At 46.5% G+C, this 25,227-nt stretch overlaps 1 protein-coding gene across 4 annotated transcripts in view; it reads left to right on the top strand.

The window, feature by feature from the left end:
• PRKG1 (protein kinase cGMP-dependent 1) overlaps positions 1-25,227 on the top strand; it is a 497,789-nt gene that overhangs the window by 425,877 nt on the left and 46,685 nt on the right. For all 4 annotated transcript variants that reach the window (XM_051617014.1, XM_051617013.1, XM_051617015.1 and 1 more), the window contains one exon: positions 4,285-4,359. In XM_051617014.1, coding sequence (XP_051472974.1) covers positions 4,285-4,359 — 75 coding nt within the window. The remainder of the gene's footprint in view (positions 1-4,284; positions 4,360-25,227) is intronic.

The raw sequence follows: 25,227 nt of genomic DNA, 5'->3' as shown, positions 1-25,227 counted from the left end.
ATTTCTGAAAGCCTGATGTTGGTTTTTTTTTAACAGGAGTGGGGTAGCTTTGAGGTGTCAAGAAAGGTAACAACCTGTATCAACCCTCTTGGCAATGGAAATTGGAGAAAAATAAAAGAAAAATGTATTATCTTAGCATGACTGAGCCCATACAAGCTGAGCTGAACTCTTTCATGGGGGATTTTAGGTGTTGCTGCTTTACTGCTTTTCCCAGCTGTAGTGAAGTTTATCCATGGAGAAAATTGGTTATGAGGAGATAATAGAAAAAAATAAGAGAGAAGACTATGCAAGGAAAAAAAAAAACTAAGCCCTTTTCTGACCCAGATCTTGGGCAAGTTGTGACTGAGATGAAACTTTAACAACCTTGAGCTAGACAGTGCAGAAGTGACTGGAGTGAGATTTGTTCCCCTGCCCATTCCCAAGTCTTGCTGAAGATACTTGAATGAAAACTTAAGGATATGAAGGTGTTGTTACTCCTTTCAGTGACTTTTTCTTGTTTGCCCATTTGTTTCAAGAGGCAAAGATTTCTTTTGGATTGCCAAAGAAAAAGGAAAAAATAAATAAATGTTTAACTTTGCCACGTTTTCCAAAGCACATGAAAGCAAACCAGGCCTAACTATTTTAAATTGCATTTTGAGCCTCAGGTCATGTCTTAGAGTGTTCCAGGATGATTATGGCGTTACTGTGACTTGCTTAATTGCCTAAATGCCTGTTTGTGGTGCAATTAAGCACTAACATACACATCTCACTGTTGCCTTTCAAGGGTTTGGCTTCATACTCAGCACAGGGAAGATAAATCTGGATGTGTTGAATGAGCTGAATCATTCAAATTTTCACCACTGAGTAAGGAATTTTGGATGAAAAGATAATCTGGTTATTAATGCAGCTTAACATTGAAAATTGCAGCCTGCCTTGTTAGAAAACACAATTTCCATGCAAGAAAAAAGGGGTCTTTGCCTTCTCTTCTTCTTTAATGGGTTTCCATTGCTTTTCCTGTGCATAAGATTATTTAGGCAAATGATGTCGATGGTATAATGTAAAATATTGTGAATTTAATTAAGTGGAAAATTCGAGGAATTTGTGTGGGCAGAGGCTATTTCCAGAGCAGCAGTGACTTGTCCAGAATTTTCCCCCTGTCCTGGTCGCTGGTGAAGCTGCACCTTGAATCCTGGGGTGAGTTCTGGGCTCCTCAGGACAAGCAGGACATGGAGGGGCTGGAGCGTGTCCAGAGAAGGGCAAGGGAGCTGGGGAAGGGACTGGATCACAAGTCTGAGCAGGAGCAGCTGAGGGAGCTGGGGGTGTCCAGCCTGGAGACAAGGAGGTGAGGGGAGACCTGCTGGCTCTGCAGCTGCCTGAGAGGAGGCTGGAGCCAGGGGGGGTTGGTCTCTTCTTCCAAGTGACAAGTGATAGAACACGAGGAGATGCCAGGGGAGGTTTAGATGGGGTATTAGGAGAAACTTATTCCCTGAAAGGGCTGTCAGGCCCTGGCCCAGGCTGCCCAGGGCAGTGGTGGAGTCCCTATCCTTGGAGGTGTTTAAAATCCATGCAGATGTGGTGCTGAGGGGCACGGGTTAGTGGTGTGTCGTGGTTCTTTGTCTCTCTCCTGCCTGGCTCGCCAATAATGTTGGGGTTTGGGCCCAAAACACACACTCTGGGATGAGGAGGACAAAGCTCCTGGGCTGAGACAAAGGACAAGGAGGGATCTTCACCCGTTAAGGTCCCGGGCAAAACAGACTCAGCTTGAGGGGAAAAATAATAATGTCCCACCAATCAAACACAGCCCGCAGAGTCCCGGGGGCTTCGGGAACAGGCACCTCCCCTGCCCGGGGGCTTCCACAGCTGCACCATCCCAGGCCACGGGCAGCAAATCCGAGTCCACTGGCCAAGTTCACCCTTCCTGGCACCCCCAGGGCATGTCCCACCAGGTTCCTCCATGGATGCAGGGGCACAGCTGCCATCTCGCCATGGGCTGCAGGGAAACTGCTGCTCGGGCACCTTCTGCCCCTTCTTCCTCAGCAGCCACCAGCTCCCTCTGCCTCTCCAGCCCAGCTCTTCTCTTTTCTTTAGGTGCTGCTCTGCTCAGCTCTCACATCACTTCTTTTGTATGTTCATGGCAGAGGCATCTCTTGTCCCTCTAATGGCTCCTTGGCTGGTTTGGAGCAGGGGCAGCTTCTCAGCTTCTCACTGGAGCCACCCCTGGGGCCCTTCCCCTGGTACCAAAAAACCCACCAAACCAGACCAGAAGAGTGGTGGCCTTGGCAGTGGTGGGTTAACAGGTGGACCTGATGACCTTAAAAATCTTTTCCAGCCTAAGTGATTCTGTGATTCTATGAAAGGGCTATGCTGGACAGGCCTGTTGCAGCAAGCAGCTCTAGATACAAACCAGTATAAATCCCTCTCCCACCTGTGGTCTCTCATATTCATTACAATAATGGGTAAATATGACTGCTGTTCATCAAGCAGGGTAATTAAACCTTCCATTCTTCTGGAAGCTGTGTCCCTGCTCACCCTGTGCACACAGGCTGCCTCACTCAGGGTCAGGCATCTCCTGATGCAGCAGAACACTTAAGTACCCAGTTAAGACAGTACAGCATGTTTAAGCTGCTTGGGCAAAGCTTGGTCCAAGAACTTCACCCATGCTTGAAGGCAGAGGGAGGTGAAGTCACCCTGGCTAACCTCATGGGTTACAGGGTTACAGCATTTCCCACAGCTGCCCTCTGCTCAACCCAGCCACATCAGGTCAGGGAGTTCTGCTCTTTGTATTTTCCCCAACATCCAGGATTTTGGAGCTTTTGGGGCAGTAGGTTTTTCACCTGTGACTCTTCTATGTTATGTCATGTGGTCTGAAACCACATGGTTTAGGGGGAAAAATGCAAATGATCTGCAGACTGTTCCTTTAATTAATCTTTCTTTCCCTCGCCTGCTGAATAACATTTATTCTCTTTCACCCTAACAGTCTTTGTTGAGAGAGGGCCATATGAAATAGTCTCCTCTTATTATTACATTTGTACATTTGGTCCCCAAAGGGGATGTTTATTTTTTTAATGGCTTTTTACAACATTTCAGTTCATTTTTTTCAACTTCTTGCCAGCCAGGTCCGTGCTTGGGCTCTATGTTTAGTGTCTCAGGAGTGTCACAAACGTAAAGAAGCTAGAGGAACTACAGGACTTGCATTTGCTGAAGCTGTGACCTTAAGGCAGGGGTTAGTCAAGAGGCTGTGGTTTGCAGCAGCTCAGCCTGCCTCATCAGTCAGCTCTTGTCTCACTGTGCAAGTGGTGCTTTCTCTTTTATAAAAAAGAAAACCTGTCTGTGACAGATATGCTGGGAAAATGAAAACGTAGACCAGGGAACTGTGCTTCTCACCTGGAATACTTTTCAGTTAAAGGTATGAATAGATTTTGATTCTTAAAATTACTAAAAATCTTCAATTTCTAGTTCTTAAGTCTGTGAGACTGTGTAAGATCACTACTAAAGACATCATATTTGTAGTTTTAATTTTTTTTGTCCTGTGGATTCTTGCTTGTTGATCAAACGGTCACTGGGTCCATTTGTTTGAGTCACTCATGATATAAAAAGGTTTTCTAATTCTTTTTCCCATCTGTCCCTGCCCTTTGTGTCTCCCCTGGGACCAGAGGATGGTGTTAGGGGACTGCCCAAGCTCCTCACAGCTCAGGCACTCCTAACATTTCGCCTCAGCTTCCTCTGTTTAACCCAATTAAAGGCAAATTTCCTCCTAAATGTCATTAGAGCAATTTGCCTTATGACAATTTGCTCGTCTTTCCGCCCTCGCTCTCTTTTCCTTCTCCTCTTTTTTATTTCTCTCTGCTGGGTTTTGGCTGCTGTTTCTCTGAAGATGAGAAAGCTTACCTACAGCAATAAAGGTTGTCCTTCAGTTTGAAAGCAAGGGTCTTTCCAGGGTTTCTGGTTGGAGGACAGGAATGTGGTGGCATTTCACCATCATGGGACTTACCAGCCACCTTGACAGACTGACTCTAAAACTTACATTGGAGGGAGGGCAAACTTCAGAGGTAATTTCTGTGGGTTCAGTACCTGAAAGAGCTGGATAAATAAGTTGAGATCTTCCTGGCATAGGTTATTGCATTTTTACCCCTTTTCCAGCATGTCTGAGGCCATGTTTCCCAGTGGATACCTGGCTCTGGTTTGGTTGGTCACAGCCATCTCCAGCATCAAGGGACGGCCCATGGTGCTGCTGACGTGCCATGTTACCTTGCTTGGCTCCCAAATGGAGACTCTTCTTCTAAAACTGTCCCTTTGCTTTTACAGCTCCTTCAAACATCTGATTGGTGGCCTAGATGATGTCTCAAATAAAGCCTATGAAGATGCAGAAGCAAAAGCAAAGTAAGTGTCTGCTCGTTGTGTTCTGTGTAAAATCTTAACCTTGTTTCTGTTGATGGCACATCATTGTAATTAAAAAAAAAAATCCTACATTTTCTCAACACAAATAATAGAAACCAGCTTAAAAAGTAGCAAATAAGATGCTTACTCCATGAATACAGGAGGACCTGGGGGAGATGAGTCTCCTCAGGTCACTGCCCAAAGATGAGTGATTCCAAGGTCCATCTTAATCTCTTAATCACAATATGAGTCCGTGGAAGTGTTTGATCTTCAGAATTTATCACAGAGTAATCATCTTGAAATATGTTATGGTGAGAAACTACAGATCCTGGGAAGCTCAAGTAGTGAAGGAAAAGGTTGTTGAATCTGATTTGTTTCTTCAGAGAGGTTGGTCAGACATCTTCACAACATCAAAGCATGTTCTGAGACAATGGAGTGTGTCACCTGTGAATGTCTAGGAGAGCTACTTTGATGTGAAGGAATGTATTCATCTGAAGTCCAACTATAAATATTAATTCCTCTCAGAAGTGAAGTGCAGTATATTTTAAAATATTTCCAGAAGAGCCCTACTCTCCATTCATTCTTGACCTATAGATTCCTTTTAATAGGAAAACCTTATTATGTCTGTACTTGGGTGCTATACCAACAATAAAGCTTTTGAAGAGGAGCATGTTCAGATTAGAGTTGCTACTGAACAGAAGCCAGTGGAATTCAAAGGCAAAAAAAAAGCTGTTTAAAAGAAAACTGAAGTTCCTCCCTACAAAATGATTTTAATTTTCCTCTCATAAAATTATTTTCATTTTCCTCTTACAAATTTATTTTACTTCTGGGTTGTTTGGTTTTTTGTTTTTTTTTTAATTTTATACATAATCACTTCTCATTTGAGCCAAAGGGGTTTGCAATACTGTGTAAGAAAGGAATTTAGCACTTCTCTGGAGAGAAAATGAGATACCCTGAGTAGCTGGTAGATTAAAAATACACTTTGTGTTTGTTTCTGAAAGTAAATACGTGTCCCAAGGTATTTAGTTTCTTGGGCAAGACTTGCTAATATTGCAAAGTTACCCACAACTTAAGATAGTAGTTTCTTCTTTATCCTCTTTGAGTCACACTTGAAATACATTTTTAATCATGTTAGTTTATTTTAAGTTGCTCGAATGCACCCCAGGGTTTCATTTTTGTTTAGAATTATATTTCCCTGCCCCAAATCAAACATTTGAGCTTTCTTCTGCAAATGTTTAATTTCTCTACAGTTTTTGTTGATTTTATTACAAAGGCAAGAGGCTCTCAGCCTCTTTTACCATCCCAGCAAATAGGTAGGTGGGGCATAGAATGCAAAGTCAAGTGGACCCAGTGGCAGAAAGTAGCTATTAGATATTATAGATAAAACTACATTATTTTATCTCTTAACTATTAGTACCAACTGGAAGCCTGGCATTTTAATGCCAGTAGAAGGTTATGCAGAGAATTTTACAAAGTGTTGGAAAATCAAGTTGAGCAGCTTCAGAGAGATGGTCCCAAGTATCCCAGGCAATTGTTATTTTAAGGTGGTTTTTGGTTGGTTTGTTGTTGGCTTTTTTAGTGCTACTATTTGGGTTATGTTGATTTCCATCCGAACAAAAAGGAAGAAAACATTGGCAATGAAACTGAGGAGTTTTGGGTTTCGTAATGGCATGATGTTGTTATCACAGAAGCATTTCTAAGGTTCCACCACAACCCGTTAGCACCAAGCAGGGTTTGCAAACAGGACTCACCATTCCCCATCCCGTGGTCTGTCTTTTCACACCTACAACCTTGAGCTGCATTGTTAATGGAATATCACCTGGTGATTTATTAGCACAGGCAAGGTTTGTGTGTGCAGATGGAATCAGAGGCTTTTTCAGGAGTATTTTGTGAGTTTCAAGAGAGGACTTTCAGGATCCCTTCTGCTCTTTATATCATGTCTCTAGGGAGGCTGCAGGTTTGGACCTGTTCTGGATCAACTCTTCACTTTGGGAACCAATGGGCCGACATTGACCTTAACATTTTGGAGCTTTAATCTCCTTTATTCCTATTCTTTTCTTATTTAATGCTGATGGAAGGGCAAACTGAAGGATTCTTGACAATGGAGGAATTGTTCCCCAGAAGGAGGAATCGATTCGTTTTGATAGCAGCTTTTCTATCTTCCCAGCCAGAGGCCTGGGCTTGAGTCCTCTTCCTCAAGACCGTAGATGACAGTGACATTATCACCCTTCACATATGGACATTTTGACTTTGAGAAAGGAGAAGGGATCACAGCTTTTTTTGCCTGGGGAAACATTAAAAAACAGGAATGCTCTTTCAAAAGACAGGGCATTTGTTAGTGAAATACCATGTTCAAGTTTGCTCAGCTCCTTGAAAGGAGCCCCTGGTGTCCCTGCAGAAATTTTTGTTGCTCAAGTTATTGTTCCTATATCTCACAGGAGAAAACTCTTCTGGGAGAAAAGTCTCCTTGGCAGACATTTTCACTGGGATTACTTTTCAAGCAGCTGTTAATTAGCTCTAGCTAATTGTCCTTCAAGGGCTTCTCTTTACTGAGGGTGAGTTTGGTAAAGGGAAGAACTCAGCATTGGTGTTGGGTGAGGCTTTACACAAATCACACTGCAAAAGATTTCCCTCTTTGGGCATCCTTGTAGCTGGCACCTCATTTCCAGTGCTTGTATAGCAGGTGGCAAAGGGCCTCTGGATAGAAATTTTCTGCACACCCCTGTCTCACCAGGGACCAGAGGGATCCACACTAAGCTCAGATGTTCAGCAGATGTAACCACACAGAATAAATACCAAGGGCATCAGTGTGAGACATCATCACTATGGAGTGTCAGAGTCTGCTTTTCATCAGTGTGGTGGCCACGTTGAGGGCCAAAATGTGAGCAATTTCATATTTTCTTATCAGTTGCTGTTGGTTAAGAGACGTGAACTCAAACGGTACGTACAACAATATCTACGAAATGGCAGGATTTTCATCTAAATCTGCCATATCAGGGTGATAATTAAATTGCGGTGAATCTGTAGGCTCAGCAGAAGGGCAGGTTTAGACTACATCCAATGCAGGATTCGGGTTCCTAAGCAGGATTGGGCCATGGTCAGAAGTTCTCTGCAGAAATAGCTACCAAATAGGTGGCACTGGTGGAGTTTTTTATTCTCCGTGCTAAAGTGTGACCCTGGGGTTCCAGAGCTGCTAGTCCCAGGGCAGGGTGTGACTGAGAGGATGCTGGGCAGAAGTTACTGAGTCAGAGGCTCTTTCTATGTAGCCAAAAATCCTCCAGGGCTGAATGACTTTTTGTTGAGTTGATCTCTTGGCTACCTGGTGTTTTTCCACCCAAGCCTTGAGGTATGGTTAAGGTGCTCCTAGGACCTGAGAAAGTGTAACTCAGCTACTACTTCCTACCCATGGGCATGATTTGAAGGAAGGAGCAAGCTCTGCTCAGCTCTTGAAGGCAAAGAAAACACAAACCACCATTCAAAAATAGTTCAGCTGAGCAGAGGGGCTTCCTGCACCTCTAAATGAGGTGTCAGAGAGGGGCCATGGCTTTGGGGATCTGCTTACTGCCTGGGATGGTTGTAGGTGTCTCTCTGTTCAGCATGGGCACCTTTGGATTGTGTCCTAAATGCCTGCCTCTTGGCCTACACGAGCAGCTGGGATGCCCAACACCTGGCTGTGTCAGTGCTCCAGTTGGAAGCTGCCCAGGAGTCCCTGCCAAGCAGACCTCAGAGAAAGTGGTGTCTTCAAGGGCTTTGGCCTTCCTTCAGTGAGACATGGCTCTGCCTAGGAGCTCACTCCAGCACCAGAACTTACACCTTACTGCCCAGGTCTCTTTTGGAGATGCTTTTCCCTGGTTTTTGCAAGCTTGGGATTGGCAGTTCCTAACGTCTGTTCTTTGTGTGCAGTCTCTTGAGTCAGAAATCATCCATGTGTCATCAGTGAGGCCATATAATTAGTATTCTACTCCTTGGATGTATTCAGATAAGTTAATAGATTAAGGAACTAAGGAATATTATAGTTACATCCTTACCAGAGTACAGGGGAAGGAGAGAGGCAACCATTTTGTTCGGCTCATGTTCTGAGAAAACAAGAGTTTCAGAAGAGCAGTGTGTCCCAGTCACAGGCCTGGCCATGTTGGAGTTTAGGAGATACCTAAATAAGCAGCAGACCCCCCCTAAGTGTAGATTGCTTCCACATGGAGCAGCTACTGCAGCTCTCAGAGAGAGGAAACAGGTGGTTTCTACTGGAGTTGTTGGTGCCAAGTGAGATGAAGGTCCAGCCAACACCATGAGCTCTGGGCACGTGCTTCCCTTCTGGTGGCATCTGCCCCATCCAGAAAACTCCTGAAGCTAATCTGCTTTACCACTAACCATGTCATCAAAGGAGGTCCCCCCTGGCTTGGTCCCACCTTTCCCTGGTAGGGCTGTAGGAAGGGATAGCCTGTCCTGTGCCACACAGACAAGGACAGTGACGAGGTGGCCCTCAGCACCAAGCTGGGAAAGCTGGCAGCTGCCTGGGCTTTGCCTGGCTGAGCAGAGCCTGTCTGCTCCCATGACCAGGGTCCCTTTTCTCCTCTCACATCCAGAATTATCTGCTGGTGTTGATCATCAGTGGCAGTGGGGCTTGAAACAAATATCCTACTGAAGTCCAGACACTGGTGTCTTCGTGCTCCTGCTCCAGGCTCTCAGTAGATGTAGGCTGTTTTGATGGCACTTTTTGCTTGTTTTTGTTTTATTCAGGATGTGTTGCAGCCCTGGGGGAACACGTCTTGGTACTCACAGCCAAAATGTTCACAGGACTGGAGGAGACAGGGGACTTTGTGTGATGTCTTTTCCTTGCCTGGCAGCTCTGGCCCCAAATGCCTTTTGTCTTCACCTGAGCTGTGGTTTCACGAAGAGCTCCATCCAACCCTCTTCTGGTACTGGCCAGAGCTGTCCCTTTTTTCACTTTACCTCCTCCCTCACTACATGCATTTCTTCATAACGCAGCATCCCAGCAGTTCACTGACTCACTTTGGGTGCAGAGGGTGGTTATTAATAAGTTTTCCATTTTATAGGCATAATGTGTAGATCCTGTTCCCCTTCACTCCCAGGTTTCAAGGTAAAATTGACTTGAACAAGAAAGGTAGAGGCACAGCTGCATGGTTTGACCAAGCAGGGTGCTGTAGTCCCCCATCTTTTCCCCCTTCATTTCCACCATGTCCTGCAGTGCCTTTTAGCACTAGGTTGTTTGAAGGTGCCAGTTTAGGAGACGTTTTGGTCTCCCAGCCATGAGCGAGCACTGGTGGCCTGGCTGGGCTGCAGCCTGCTCCTGAGGCTCTAGCTCTGGGCTGCAGGTGCCATCTGCTGTCCAAGGCTTCCCCCAGCTCTGTCCCAGTGCCATGTTTTGTCAGATGAAAACCTCACATCCCCCAGTCCATCTAGTTCCTCCCCTGCCAGCGTGTTTACCAGAGAAAGTGATTTCAAGTGGCCTGGTTCCTCAGTGGTGTTTCTTGGAGGTCACTGCTGGCTCTGCACGTTTCTCCTTCCTATACAGCCTTCTAGAATCATAGAAACATTAAGGTTGGAAGGGACCTTAAAGATCATCCAGTTCCAACCCCCCTGCCATGAGCAGGGACCTTACCACTAGATCGGGTTGCATAAAACCTTGTCCAACCTCCAGGGATGGGGCATCAACAACCTCCCTGGGCAACCCATTCCAGTTCCTTTTGCTTCATGAGGTCACCTTTGAGAGTTACTTTAGTAGTTGAAGCTGTCTCTGGAAGATGAAAGTACAAGGGGTAGGTCTGGGTGTAAGTAGCACAGATCCAGAGGGATACCTAGGCAGAGAAAAAAGCCTTGGTGAGCAGGACCTGCTTGCATTTCAGTGGGGGGGGTTTCCTTCAAGTCTGGTTCCCTGGACTCAGTGTTCAGCAGTGCCAGAGGTGCATAAATGAGCTCCTGAGGCATGTCTTCCAGTTCTGCATCACCCAAGGGGAGGGCAGCTCTCACGCTCTCATCCTGCTCGGAGATGGGAGAATGACCCATCAGGAGACTCACTCAGAAACGTGCTCCTCTGCTGGGCTAAGAGGTATTTTAATGCCCCTTGGCTTTAAAGATGCTCTTTATTGATGACCGGATGGCAGGGTTGGTCTGCAGGTGGTTGGCAGTGATCTGATCATGTGTTGGTGTGCCTGTGGTGTAGGCATTTGCTCTTTGGTCATCTGTAGGTGCAAGTTCTGGCCATAAACATGCTTCAGCTCCAAAAGCTGGGCCGTGGCACAGGGCAGAAGAAACCATAACATCCAGCCAGTCTGTGGGTTTCGTGTGAATAACAATCACCCTGTGGATTAGGAAAGGATGCTTTTTATTTCTTTTTCTTTTTTTCTTTTAGAAATACAGATAAGATAAGCCAAGAAAGAACTTAACCCCTGCCAAAAGGGAAATGTTCAGAGTTACAACTTCCAAAATGGGAGCTACCAATTAAAGAGAGTGATTTAATTAAGGTCTGGCTTCCTGTTGGGCTGCAGCTTTAGGAAACTTTGGCTGAAATGATTCACTACTGCACAGAGTGTGATTACATTAGTCATTTTTCTGCAAGAAACTGTGTTTTCTGGCTCACAGCATTAGGAAGGTCTGGACACCCTGAGAGCTGGGAGAATTGGCTCCATCTCCCTCTGTGCCAATTGTTTTCTGGATTAGGGACAGTACAGGAACAAGCTTTTGCCTGGGCTGTCTGTGGTGCCAGACAAGGAGCAGAAACCTCATGGGACCTGCAAAAAGGGGGGGGGAAAGCTCGTTAATGCTATAAAAAGCAGAGGTTGCAATCATATCTTTTAAGCTGTGTAAATAATTAAAATAATTTTCCTATTTGGTGAGTGTTGCAGAGAAACTGGTCATTGAGACCTGTTCAGTTTGTAGGAGTTTAAATATCTTGCTGTCTAGAAGTGAGACTTTAGAGAGTGTTATTTGGCATCTGGTGTGCAAGAGCTTTTATCTTTCTGCTGGAGAGTTTTGCTTATAAAAGAAGTGGCCATTTCTTCCTGAAGCCACTGGTAGTTTGTATCCAAGTCTGGCTGTGGGACTTTCCCACCTGCTGCAATAAATGGTGTTTACTTAGGAAATCCCATCTCAGAAGGAACTGTAAAAGACCAGAGCACATGGAGAGGACGTGCAGGGGGGTGGCCCCAAGTGAGGGTGGTGGAGGCTGCTAAACTGGGACTTGCTTTTTTGAAGGGGAGCTGCTGTTTGCTTGCAAACTGGCCTTACCCACGGGGAGACCTGCTTGCTGGCTGCTTTCCTCCTGAGAAAGTGTAGTGGGTGATGCACTGTGTCCCTCACGAGGCATGTATTAAATTAGCTTTTAAATCCAGGTCATTTGTCTTCAGGTAATAATCTACATCCTCTCCTCTTGCTAACTTGATTGCTCGATAGGATAATGGGCTGTGCCAGATGGAAGAGCTGGTGGAAACCAACCCAGTGCCTTTGGAGCAGGCAGCTGTTAGGATCTTTTAGTGCATTTGGGTGATAAAATGAGGGCTTGTAACTGCTGAAATGAAAATGCAGCAGAAAGCTTTCTGGCAGCAATGAGGAGACAGAGAAACGTTGTGGCAACTGCGCCTGCACACTCAGCAGCTCAGATTCTACAGGGTAAGACTTGACAGCCATGGGGGTCTCTGTATGAGAGATATTAACCATCCCTTTGGCATTTCACTGGTGACCTTTCCCGGAAACCACTCAGAAGACTTTTCCCAATCCCAGGATGGTCATTTAGAGCTTTGTGTTGCACAGGCCTGGGAGCTTCCAGCAGAAACCCTCTGTGAGGGACAGAGAGGCAAAGGCAGCATTACAACTTTTTGGCACAGTTTGTGGGGTTGAACGTTTGGTGTCCAGCATGTTTGTGAGCTGTCCTGTGGATTCCTCTGAGTAGCTTTTTAAGGAGCTTATCAATGTTTTCAAATATCTGAAGGGTGGGGTGTCAAGAAGAGGGAGCCAATCTCTTCTCAGTGGTGCCCTGTGACAGGACGAGAGGCAATGGACACAAACTGGATGGAACACAGGAAGTTCCACCTCAACATGAGGAGAAACTTCTTTGCTGTGAGGGTGACAGAGCCCTAGGACAGGCTGCCCAGAGAGGCTGTGGAGGCTCCTTCTCTGGAGACTTTCCAAACCTGCCTGGACATATTTCTGCAGGACCTGTCCTAGGTGGTCCTGCTCTGGCAGGGGGGTCAGACTCGATGATCTCCAGAGGTTCCTCCCAGCCCCAACCACTCTGTGATTCTGTGATTATGCCACTGGAAGACGGGCTATTTTCTGTCCTATTTCATCAGAAGGACTTAAATAACAGAGAGCCACTTGAACAGAGTCATATATATTATAAATGAAACTCAGTGATCTTTCTACTGTAGGGAACTACTGAGGTTTGAAACTGCTGGAAATAATTGTGGCATCATTTGTGGCTTTTCCAGCTCCAGAATTGCCTGCTAGACCAGTTATCCTTCGTTGTACCTTGGTTGTGAGATCCACCAGGAGCTTGGTCAGACCTCACTTTTATGTCCAAGCATTGGTAAGGAAAAGGAAAGAAAGGAATGTAGAGCCAGTGGGAGCTGAAGGGCAAGTATGTGGATGGTGTTGGCACCTGGGGAAGGTTTGGGCTGAAGAGATACAGGCTGTGGGGAGAGCAGCAGCAAAGGAAGAGCTGGGGCTGTCTCTCCCCTACCTAATTGTCTTGGCAGAGCTGGTAAAGGTGTTCCCTGATAGAAACCTTTCTTCCCGTTTACCTGGGAATCTACCCAAGCTGGGATGTGTTGGGAATAGCTCCAAAGGTGTGAAACGTTGGTGTGTGCAGTTGTTTTAAAGAGCAGGGAACGAGGAAAGAGCAGAGGGTCCGCATTCCCAAGAGGAGCAAACATTAATTCTTTTCCCTGGGAAAGTCAGCAACCGTGGTACCCAAACTCTACACAGCAAATTCAGTTGACCCCTGAACTGTAATTGTGTCAAATTCAAAGATGAAATTCAGTCACTGAACTGTGAAATGAAGGAAATTTAATCCCACTGTAAGTGAAAAACTCAGTGCAGCCTTAACTCCCGTGTCTCTGCCAAGAGCTCCATCCCACTGGCAGTGGATCCACCAAACCAGACCTTTCTTCTTTCCCATTTTCTTTTACCAAATACAGCACAGGTTTTCCTGAAGGCTCAGATTGATTTCCATATATAGTTTATAGTCTAACTGGAGTCCCCATTAAACTCAGGATTCCTACCCATGTACCTTCCTTACCTGGTGAGCACACAGTGTTGGAGCACTCTGACCTGTGCTGCCAACAGTACCTGCAAGGCTCTCTTGCTGTCATTCCTCTTCATTTTGCCAGGCAGCAAAGCCTTAAACCAAAGGTAGGCCAAGAGGTGCTGTAGAACAGGAGCAGATGACACTGCTGTGATGGGTCTCTAGAGTGGGACCCACCAGAGGCAGTGCTCCCTTTTGGGTGCAACAGGAAGGTGACAACCTGCCAGTGCAATAACTTAGCAGTAGCTTCAGGTAAAGGAGGTTTATTTTAAACCCCCTGATTCTTCCAGTATTGTTGATGGATCCTGAGAAACTTCTGCTATGTGATATTATGATTATCTTTTCCATTTGCTTCTTTGCAGCACTTAGAGCACCCCAAGCCCCACAGCTGGGCAGGGCACTTATTTATCCTGACTCCATTTACATTGATTTGCCCTCAGTTGCATTTGCTGTATTTTCTCACTGCCTGTCTGAACAGAATACTCCTTTAAATGATGTGAGGAGTGCTGAGCTCTCTGCCTTTAAATCATCTGCTTAAAAAAATACAAAAGGTAAATCTGTCCTCATGATTTAACTGATCCCACAGCTTTTATGTGAGTCTAGCAAGATAAAACTAGCAAGAATATAGATAATGTGACATTTTGAATATGTAAGAAAGCTCAGTGTCTGTAAACCTTTAAAGGAAAGATAAAAGTCTGTTCTTGGACATTAAGGTAAAACTACCTGGAGGTTTATAGTAGGGCCATTGTAATTACATTTCTGATGTCAGTTAAAAGGACCTCGTTGATGGCTGTAGATATATTTAATTTTAGTGATGGGGATGCAGTGTTTGTGCTGTCTGCTCATTTCTGCACTGTCTTGGGTTGCTGGGTCACAGAACACAGCAAATGATGTCATTTGTTGATAACAAAACCAGGGGATTAGTCTGATATGACAGGGCTCCAAAAAGCAGTCGTGGAATTGCCATTTGCTGGGCTGTTGGTCTCCTGCAGATAACCCTCCCCCCGGAGCCATCAGAGCTTCAGGTGCATGTTCAGATCCTGATGGGAGTTTGGGGGTGAATTCCAAGCTTTGTCAGACATTGGGCAAATCCTAATCCTTGGCACTTGGAGGAGATGCTTTTTCCTGAAGGTGTATTTCTCTCACACTGATTCTAAGGGCTGGCTGCTCCTGGTTTCATGGAGAGGCTGTCCCTCAGCAGAAGTGACATCATTCCTCTTGGGTGGCCAGATGGGATTCTGAGAGCTTGGGATCCTTGGAGGAGCCAGTAATCAGAGCTGGGCTGGCAGCAGGCCAGCAAACAGCTCAGACTCTTTGTGTCACGCAGGGAAATTGCCAGGGAGGACCTTAGAGATGCTGGTTTTGCAGAAAAACATACAAACAAACAAATAAAACCCCCCAAAAACTGTTACGTTTTGCACGTGGGTCAGATTAGGAGGGGAGGATGTTGAGCATGTGCTGAGCCAAGGCATGATGACCTCCTGCCTGCAAAAAAATAGCCTATCACCCAAAAATACAGCTCCAGAGTTCATGTCTCAGGAAGCAAGTCCTGCATGGGGTTACTGCTGCCTCAGGTGTGCCCTTGCTAAGGATCAAAGCTGACTTTTTTATTATTTATTTTTTTAGAAAAAGGAATTTTTTTTTTAACTTTTGCTGTTGCAGCCTCTGCAAGGGGTTAAGTCCTGCTGGGAACAGCCATCCCTGGTCATGGAGCACACCCAGTGCCTCACAAAATCCTCTCCAAAATGAAGGAGAATTAACTGCTCTTCTTCCAGTCAACTCAAGTAAAACTCTGGGACCTTAAACTTCCTTTAAGTGAACTTGTTAAATGCAGAAGCAGAATTCAGAGTGTCTTTCTATTAGTATCAACCTTTCTGATGTGTTTTAAGCAGGCAGATTGTTTGCCTTGTTTTCCAGGACAGCTACCATCTATTGCTCCTGGAAATGGAAAAAAATATTCAGACTTCTCAGGAGAGAAATAGAAGGTATAAAGGCTGGAAACAAGCAGCCCTGTACCTTCCCATTCCTAAAGTGATGCCTAAGGGTTGGTGATGGTTGCCAATGAGGACATGTTCAGAGGCAGGAGTCTCTGGAGTGAAGGCTCCTTTCATAGTGAGTCTCTTTGAATAGCTTCAAGCATTTTGCAATATTGCTCTGAACGGGGCTGGGGGAAAGAAATTCAGGTGTTTGTTTGACCTGCAGCATCTCCTGTGCCATTTGGCAGAGGAGCTGAACTTGAAAAAGCTGAGCTCTGGGTGTGCCAGGGGCCATATAGCTCAAGAAGACAACAGGAGCCACTGGTAATGAAGCCTTAATTTGGGTCAGTGAATGCTGGGTGGCACAGGTGGGTTTAGAAAAAAGAGTCATACTCCTCTGAGCTGTTCTAGAGTTTTCCTATTTTTCCAAAAGTTTTAGTGACTGGAAGTCACTGGATGTTTCTAGTAGAGGACATCAATCCTGCTGGGGCTCAAGGGAGGCTTCTCTGTGTCACCCCTTTGGAGACAGCACAGCCAGGGTGCTGGGAGGCAAACACAAACAAGGTGTTTTTATGTGAATTCTTGAAAGTGTCTTTAGAAAAAAAATACTACAGTCATGTAATAAGGCCCAAGGGGCAACTGCATCCTGAGCTGCATCCAGAGAAGTGTGGCCAGCAGGGCCAGGGAGGGGATTCTGACCCTCTACTCTGCTCTGGTGAGACCCTACCTGGAGTGCTGTGTTCAGCTCTGGAGCCCTCAGCACAGGAAGGACATGGAGCTGTTGGAGAGAGTCCAGAGGAGGTCATGGAGATGATCCAGGGCTGGAGCAGCTCTGCTCTGGAGCCAGGCTGGGAGAGTTGGGGTGTTCAGCCTGGAGAAGAGAAGGCTCCAGGGAGACCTTAGGGCACCTTCCAGTGCCTGAAGGGGCTCCAGGAAAGCTGGGGAGGGACTTGGGACAAGGGCAGGGAGGGATGGGACAAAGAGGAGTGTCTTTAAACTGGAAAAGGGGAGATTTAGGTGAAATGTTAGGAGGGAATTCTTCACCATGAGGGTAGAGAGGTGCTGGAACAGGTTGCCCAGGGAGGTTGTGGCTGCCCCATCCCTGGCAGTGTTGAAGGGCAGGTTGGATGGGGCTTGGAGCAACCTTGGCTGGTGGGAGGTGTCCCTGCTCACGGCAGGGGGATTGGAACCTGATGATCTTTAAGGTCCCTTCCAACCTTCGCCATTCTATGATTCTGTGATTCTATGTATCTGAATCATATTTTGTTGCTGAATTCTGGAAAACTGTTCAGAGCTTGGAATAATCTACAGTGGCATTTGTATCTCTCCCATTCTCAGTGATCTTGTTACAGTGTGAAGAATTCAATCCCTTATTGGCATTTTGCCAGGGCAATCGAATTGATAACTTTCCTGAAGTCCTGCATCTTTAATAAATCCCTTTCACTAGATTTCTGAAGCTAGTTCTGTTAAAAAAATAATACTTCAGGAACATGTTCAGAAGACATCAAGTTCTTCAAAAGCATGAAGAAGGCATCTGGACTGATCTTTGCTCAGGAAACCATCTTTACAGTGGAAGCAGTTTTTCAGGGAACTTTCATCTACATGACAATACTCATGTAAAATTTAAAACATTTTAAAAAAACACCTTACAAGGTCCTAAACCCCCATGACCTTAGTGCCTCTTGCCCCATTCAGAGCCCTGGGACAGGCTGCCCGGAGAGGTTTTGGAGGCTCCTTCCTTGGAGATACTCTGAACCTGCCTGGACATATTCCTGTAGGATCTACTGTAGGTGATCTTACTCTAGCAAGGGTTTGGACTAGATGATCTTCAGAGGTCCCTTCCAACCCTGACCACTGTGATTCCCACAACACAAAGCTCTGGTGCCAGTAGCTGAGACTCAGGAGCCATTTGGGGTGGTTGAGGCCTCCAAGATCAAAGCTGCAGGTGAGGAGAAAGTATTTGTCTTGCTCTGAAAATGAACCGTCTTGGGAAAGGTTACATTTCAGACAGCAAGACCATTAGTCAGCACTCATTGACTCCAGTCTTTAACATGTATGTGTCCTGTATTTATTTAATAAGGTGTAGCCTTATCTGGCTTTGTCATTAGAAAGGAACCTGGACCCAGTGTCTGTCATATTGATACCTCTAATCAAACATAATCCTGCCAGCTGAGACCTGTTCATTTGTAGTTTACAATCTCACTCTTTACTCCCTGTTTCTATGGGAACCTGGGCTGTTACAGCCATGGAGAATGTAGAGCTGCAGTGCCAGCCTGGCACGCCAGGCACAAAGCCCCAGGGAGCCAAAGAAACTGGGAAGGGAAAAATTCAGGGCAAGTAGGGCCATGGAGATGCTCCAAGGGCTGGAGCAGCTCTGCTCTGGAGACAGGCTGGGAGAGTTGGGGTGTTCAGCCTGGAGAAGAGAAGGCTCCAGGGAGACCTTAGAGCACCTTCCAGTGCCTGAAGGGGCTCCAGGAAAGCTGGGGAGGGGCTTGGGACAAGGGCAGGGAGGGACAGGACAAGGGGAGATGGTTTTAAGCTGAAAGAGGGGAGATTCAGTTTAGACATGAGGAGGAAATTCTTCCCTGTGAGGGTGGTGAGACCCTGGCCCAGGTTGCCCAGGGAAGCTGTGGCTGCCCCATCCCTGGCAGTGTTGAAGGGCAGGTTGGATGGGGCTTGGAGCAGCCCTGTTTGCCATGTAGCTGAGTTCAGGCCCTTTCTAATTCACTGTCAGGCAAATGGGAAGCTAATTTGAAACCACTGCTGCTAATTCCAGGAAACGAAGGCAGCATTAAGTCTCCTTGGGGAGTTCTAAGTGACAGCGTAGCCTTTAGCAGAGAGGGGTGCAAGAAGGTGATCTTTGTCAGGAACCATGTGTTTGGCTTTATAGTTCTTCCCCAGAAGTCAGTGTTTACCTTTTGGCTAAATAAGATGTTATGTCATTAAAAAAAAAAAGTGCTACTGGGCCCCTCCAGCCTCCTGCTGAGCAGCAGTTGGGATTTGGTTGTTTATTAAAGATACTGAAAGAGGGAGGAGAAAAACCTGCTCGTTAAAAGGAGGTGCAGAAGATCTCTGTTTTGAGAACAGAGATGGACTTTTGGAAAGTTGTTTCGGGGGTAGGCTGAGCATGGGGGGATACTGGAGGAGTGTTGGCAGTGCATGGAATCCTTGCTGGGATCTGGGCTTTGTAGAGTGGATCATCCCTTTGTGACTGCTTAGGCTTCTGTTGGAAAAGGCAGCTCTGTGCCACAGAGGTACTTTATGCTTAATGGAAAAATGTGGATTTATTGCAATAGCATTAACAGCATCCTCTACTCTTGTGAGGGCCAAGGAGGATGCTAAGCAATGTTTCCTGGTCCTGAAGCCCTTGGCATGGAGCCTCTCAAATAAGGTTCATGACCACCAGGACTGTTTTGGTGTGCAAAACTCTGCTCCTTCATGCAGCACCTTTACAGTAGCTCCTGAAAACCCATCAAGCCTCCAGTGGCTGCAAAAGTGTTCCAGGAAATACCAAGTTGTGCTTGCTCTGCTTCTCCATGTGCCCCCTCATGGCTCTTCTCCAGAGCCCTTGGACCTGATCCCACAGGTGATCTGCTCTTCAGTAAGTCTCCTAGTCTGTACTTCATTTTACAAAGGAAACAGATATGGAGAGATTAAGCAAAATGTCCAGAAGTCAGAAAAGCCAAGGCCAAACTGGAGCTGGCACCATCCTGTTCTCTCCCATCTTCAGTCCTCAGATGTAAATGTGACTGGTGGAGAAGGAGATGAATGGAAAAAGCTTCACCTGCAGAATTAATTTCTAGTTAATGAGCTGACATAGGGTCCTTGTAGCAAATAGGAAGAAAATACTGGCATTTCTGGTTTCAGTTGTGAAAGGATTAGTCTGGGAAACATAAGTCCTGAAATGTTGAGGAGAGTTCCTTCTCACAGACCCTGTTCAGCATTACCCCAGGTATTGAGTCTTTAGACACTTCAGAAAAAGCCACGGATTTTAGTGAAGTCTCCCTTCAGGAAGTGCTGGAAATGCCAAACTGTAGACAATCTTTCCAGCCCTGTCTTGCTCCAGCATCACTCGTGTAGAGGCATTTCCCTTGGAGCAGCCCCTTTCTCCAGGGGTTTCCCAGCAGTGCTTTGGCTGCAGTTGAGAAGGGCCATGGAGGTGCTGTGGGCTTGTGTAAAGGCCACCTGGTTTCTGCTCCTTCCTTGGGAATCCTGGCATTCAGTCTGTCTTCTTGACCGTGCCTGAGCACTGAGCTTATGCTCCCATGGAACTGCTGCCAGCTCTTGAGGGGGGATGATCATCTCAGGGCCTGTCTTTTGACACGAGTTTGGGGTTGGTTTGTTTCTATGCCTTTCAGTTCATCTGTGTTCCATTTCAGCAGCCACTTTCTGGGTAAGCCATTGGATCTCCCAAGGTCCTTCTGCAGGTTCACCCTGTTGTTTTTTTTACTCTGGATACTTAATGTGAACAGAAAACCTCAGCCCTCTGCTATTGAACCTTTATCCACGTGAATATTAAACCCATCAAACAGCACAGGTCCCATCACAGCACCACACAGGATAGCAGAGTGACTGACCTCTCTGAAGCAGCTGTTTCTCCATGAGAAGACCTTTCCTTTTGTCTCCTGAGAGCTGTGTGTCTTTAATTGTCTCCACCTGGCTGGAGAGCAGCCCTGTGGAGAGGGACCTAGGGGTCTTGGTGGATAGCACGCTCAAGATGAGTGCACAGTGAGCTGCAGGGCAAAGAAACCAACAGGATGCTGGGCTGCATCAACAAGGGCATCACCAGAAGAGATCAAGAAGCTCATCCTGTTCTACTCGGCACTTGTCAGACCACATCTGGATTACTGCTTTCAGTTTTGGTCCCCACTCCACAAAAAGGATGGGGCAGGCTGGAAAGGGTCCAGAGAAGGGCCTCAAGGATGGTCAGAGGACTGGAGGACCTGCCATGTGAGAAGAGGCTGAGAAAACTGGGTTTGTTCAGCCTGGAGAAGAGAGAGCTTCAGGGAGACCTTATGACCATGTTCCAGTACTCAAAGGGTGGCTACCAAGAAGCTGGAGACTCCCTGCTTACAAGGAATCACATGGAAAAGACAAGGGGTCATGGGCACAAGTTGCTCCTGGGGAGATTCCAACTGGACACAAGAGGTAAATTTTTCCCCATGAGGACAGTCAGACACTAGAATAGTCTCCCAAGGGAAGTGGTGAATTCCCCCCCACTGGACAGTTTCAAGTCTCAGCCTGACAGGGTGCTGGGCCACCTCCTATAAACCATGGTAGTACCTAGGGAGGTTGGACCAGGTGATCCTTGTGGTCCCTTCCAACCTGGCATTCCATGATTCTATGATTCTATGAATTGCCTTTGCTGGGGAACCTTCTGAGATACCTTTTGGAAACCAAACAAGCCCTGTCAAGCAGCTCAACCTTCAGTATCCCTTCAGTAGCTCCTGTGTGTCTCTTTGCAGAAGACAGCTATCAGATTTGTTCCTGTGTCCACTAATTCTGCTCTTGATGGTGGTTTTCACTAAGAAAGCTACGGATGATACAAGCTATGGTTCCCCAGGGGTCTAAAGACTCCTGCAAGTCTTTAGAAGTATTTTCCTTGCCTCCTGGGGAAGCAGTGGGGATGTTAACCTGCCCTCCAGCACATAGGTACATACTTCCAGTGTTGTGCTACCTGTAGGAAAGGCAGGTGAGGAGCATGGGGGACCTTGGAGTGCTGGAGGTAAAGCATGGAGCAGGAGCAAAGAGGCACTGGAAGGAGAGGTACTGATATGGGGGTAAACTGGGAATATGTGTTTTATGAAAACAGTGATGTTTCCAACAAATGGAGCTACTGATAAAAGCAGGAGAGAAACCACGTTGAAGGAAGTGTTCAAGAGTGTCTCCAGAAGGCCAGGCCTGCTGTTGTAAGCAAATGGGTGTGTGGCCACGAGCTGAAAGGTCACCTGGGGAATCGTGGGGTATTCCTGCCCTCCAGTGGAAGTCTGGAAAAGTGCCTTTCAGAAGCTGCCTCGGTTGGAAAACATGGGCGCCTGCAAAGGGATGCTGAGGAGCTTCCAGGAAACGCTTTGCATTTGATCTGCTGAATTATCAGCAGTATTTCTCAGCAGAGCCCCTTGGTCCTGGATAGGTTCACCTGCCTGGGTGTTGGTTCACCACCCATCACTGCCTTTACTGAATGACATTTTCCAAATCTGGGGCACTGCACCAAGCAGGTGACGTTGCAGCACAGGAGCCTGGCTTGGAGGTGTGTTTTGGGGAGCAGTCAGCCCTGGCAGTCATGCCCAGCTCCTGGGATGCCCCGAGCCCTTCTCCAAAAGGAGCTGAGGGCATGGGAGATGTGTCAGGAGATACTTTGCTCCATCAGAAGAGTGGCAGATGAGTTGTTGAACTGCTGTGACGTGAGGAGTTTTGAGCCTTCAGCTTCTTGGTGTTCCCCAAATGAGATGACTTGCATCACTTGTCAAGCCAAGGAGCTGTCTGCAGTAGGAAAACTTGGGGGTTAGGGTGGTTTGTTTGGTTCCTTTAATTTTTCCTCTCTAATTAGCATATATTAATATTCAAATGTTGACAAAGCACTCAGTACTTTTCTCTTGTGGTCAGTTTAGGATGAGCATCAGTGCATAAGTGAGAACTTTGCTTCTTCCTTGTGCTAACCACCGTGAGGGAAGTGAGGGCTGCTAAACACCTCCTTTTATCTAGTCAAGAAAAGTCCTAAGATTGAACAGCTCATCTCTCCCCGTGTAGAACACAAACGGGCTTCCAGAACAGGCAGGGGAAAGCACAATTCTGTTTCTTTTCATGCTATTAGGCATTACAAACAGGGGCCTGGAGTTCCTCAATTTATTCCAGTTGTGGAAGAGCCAATACAGGAGTGGCCTCCCCACAGCAAGGTGTAGCTCACCCTCTGTCCTGGCTCTGACCATGCCCAGCAGCAGTTGTCAAGCAAGAATAAGAGCAAAGAGATGCTCTTTGGTGTGTGATCCACCAGCCTCCAGTGATTCAGAACTCAGGGACTTCCTGCATGTATGTCAAGATGTTTAATAGCCCGTGGTGGGTTTTATTTTTTTGTCCCTGAATCTGCCTAGCTGCTTTCCAGGGCACAGCCAAGTTCTAGACCTTTGTCACCTCCTACCTGAGTGGTCTTTCTGCCAGGAGAAAGCTCCCAATGCAGTCACTCCTGCAACAGAAACCAATCCAGACCTGTTCTCCTTGCCATCACACTTCTTGGCACCTTTTCCAGTTCTGATTTGTAGGTTTTCAGCTGGGTGGGGGGGGCTACAGGTGGACAAATCAACTCATTGCTGCTTTTCAGGATTTTTTTCCCTGATGTCCATCACTGCATTTCTACAGGATTTCAGTGTCTGCATTATCTTACCTCTCAGTATCTTTAAGGCCTCCTGCAAGTTTTCACCTTGGGCTTTCGTTTGCTGTATGATTAAATATCCTTGACCAGTGTTGCCCTTTTAGTCATTCCCCCCCTATTACAGCTCATCTATAAAGAGGTTGAGCAGGAAGGATTTGAGCACTGTTGGCCTCCATCCGTTAGGAAAACCAGCCATTTATTACTCTCTGCTGTTTCCTATTTTTAACCTGTTTTTCATCAATGCAAAGACCTCTTCTCTTATCTCTCATTTCTCTCACAGCCTTTCAGACCTTGTCAAATGCCTTTTGGAAATCTGAGCCAGCTACATCCACCAGATCTCTCCTGCCCATGTGCCTGTCAACTCTTTCAAAGAACTCCAGTAGACTTGTGAAACATGTTGGCTCTTCCCCAAAGAAGTCAGATTTGTCCATGTGTCAACTAATTCTGCTAGGACAGATGTTGGGCTTAGTTGAGTACAGTGCTCTGGATCCCATCAAAAAGCCACTTCCATGCCTCAGCCAGCAGAGCTGGTTACAAACCACAGTTTGTAGTTGACCTCGAGTTCATGCAGAAGTGCTGGGTGGAACCATCTGGGGCTGGGGGTGAGTTGCATTCATTTGGTCAACTTCTGCCCCCTCCTGCCCCTTCAGTTGGAGGTGGTTACCCCAACGATTCCCCTGGGAAGGATGATGGTGGGGGGAGGATCTCCCCAAGATCCCCAAGATGTTGAATCCAGGGGTAACATGTGCTCTGATCTTCTCTCACATGGCTTTGTTCTTCTCAGCGTGCTCTTTCTAGAGCATGAGCCTCTGGAGACCCTTCAGCCTACGGTCAGGCTCCTTGCTGCTGCTGTGACTGAGAAGGATTTATTATTTGGTTTTAAGCCTTTTGAAGTTGTTAGTTGCATTATTTATTTGTTTTGTCCTGCCTTATGGTGGTTTTCCTTTCAATCTGACAGGGTTTGATTCCTTGCTTTCTTTCTTGTTGCTTTTCTCTTTACTGATCTGTTAGGAACCACTTCATATCTGAAGGATGCCTCCTTGCTTTGAACGTGCCATCTCGCCCTGCTGTTCAGCCACACCAACTTCTTTGGACCTATCCTAGGTCCATGCTTGATAGATGGTCTGTTTGCTGTGTGCTCCCAGACACCTACGTGCTGCTGCTGGGATTAATTCTCCTCATCAACTCTTTTTAGCCACTCTGTAAATTCCCCTTTTTTAAAATTTTTAAGTGCAAGGGTGATGCTTTTACTTTAAACCTCTTTTCAGACCTCCAGCCATGTTAGATCTCAATCCCTCCTGGTTTCTGCCACAAGGAGGTTCTGCAGTGGTAACCCCCTGGAATGGGTCTTGCACATTGTTCCACATCAAGTCACAAACTTTGTTCATCGAATCCCAGGCGGGTTTGGGTTGGAAGGGACCTTAAAGATCATCCAGCTCCAACCCCCTGCATGGGCAGGGACACTTCCGACCAGCCCAGGTTGCTCCAAGCTCCATCCAACCTGCCCTTCAACACTGCCAGGGATGGGGCAGCCACAGCTTCCCTGGACAGTCTGTTCTTGTGCCACCTAATTAGCCATCTCCTGACATAATAATTAATTTTATCTAAAAGTTTAGGCTTGACAGATAATGTATCTATAGAGTTTGTTACATACTCGTGCTGGTGTCCTGGCCTTGCTGAGATCTGGTCAGAGCTCCTTCAGCAGATCACAGCCACTCCTGCCCATCCTGTGGGTGGTCAGTAACCTCATCCTAGTGCTCTCCTTCCCTGCTTGGACTGGAATTTCCATCTGCAGGTGATCTACGTGACTTGATAGTTTGATTTGTTAACCTGATTTAACACCACAAGTCACTCTTAGGAGAGGCCACTTGATGTAGCCTGCACATTTGCAGGATCTTCTGTGGCTGCTGTTTGAACATCCCAGTGATGGTCATTTCCTGCCTCTTGTGTGTTGGTCACGCCAGAGCCTGGTTGAAAGTTAGACCTTCTACTTCTCCCATTGTCTTTCTCAGACCTTTCTTAGGTGTTTGTGGGACTGCACATGCACAGTTGCTTTGGGTTTTCTGTTTCTCTGGTATTTCTTTAAATTGGCCCTTGGTTTTGAAGCTTTTTCTTGACTTTTGCCAGGAGCTGACCTTCATTCTTTGTGTAGAGTTGTTAAGCTCCTCAGGGAACTTTCTGCCTCTGCAGAGCCTCTCCCACCTGGAGCCACAAGGTCCTGCATCAGCCAAGACACTGATCTTGCTTTTGGAAGTGAAACTTGCACA

Source organism: Apus apus, chromosome 4 (genome assembly GCF_020740795.1).
Source record: "Apus apus isolate bApuApu2 chromosome 4, bApuApu2.pri.cur, whole genome shotgun sequence".
Taxonomy (NCBI): Eukaryota; Metazoa; Chordata; class Aves; order Apodiformes; family Apodidae; genus Apus; species Apus apus.
Note: the sequence above shows the minus strand (reverse complement) of the source record. Positions and strands in the feature narration are given on the sequence as shown.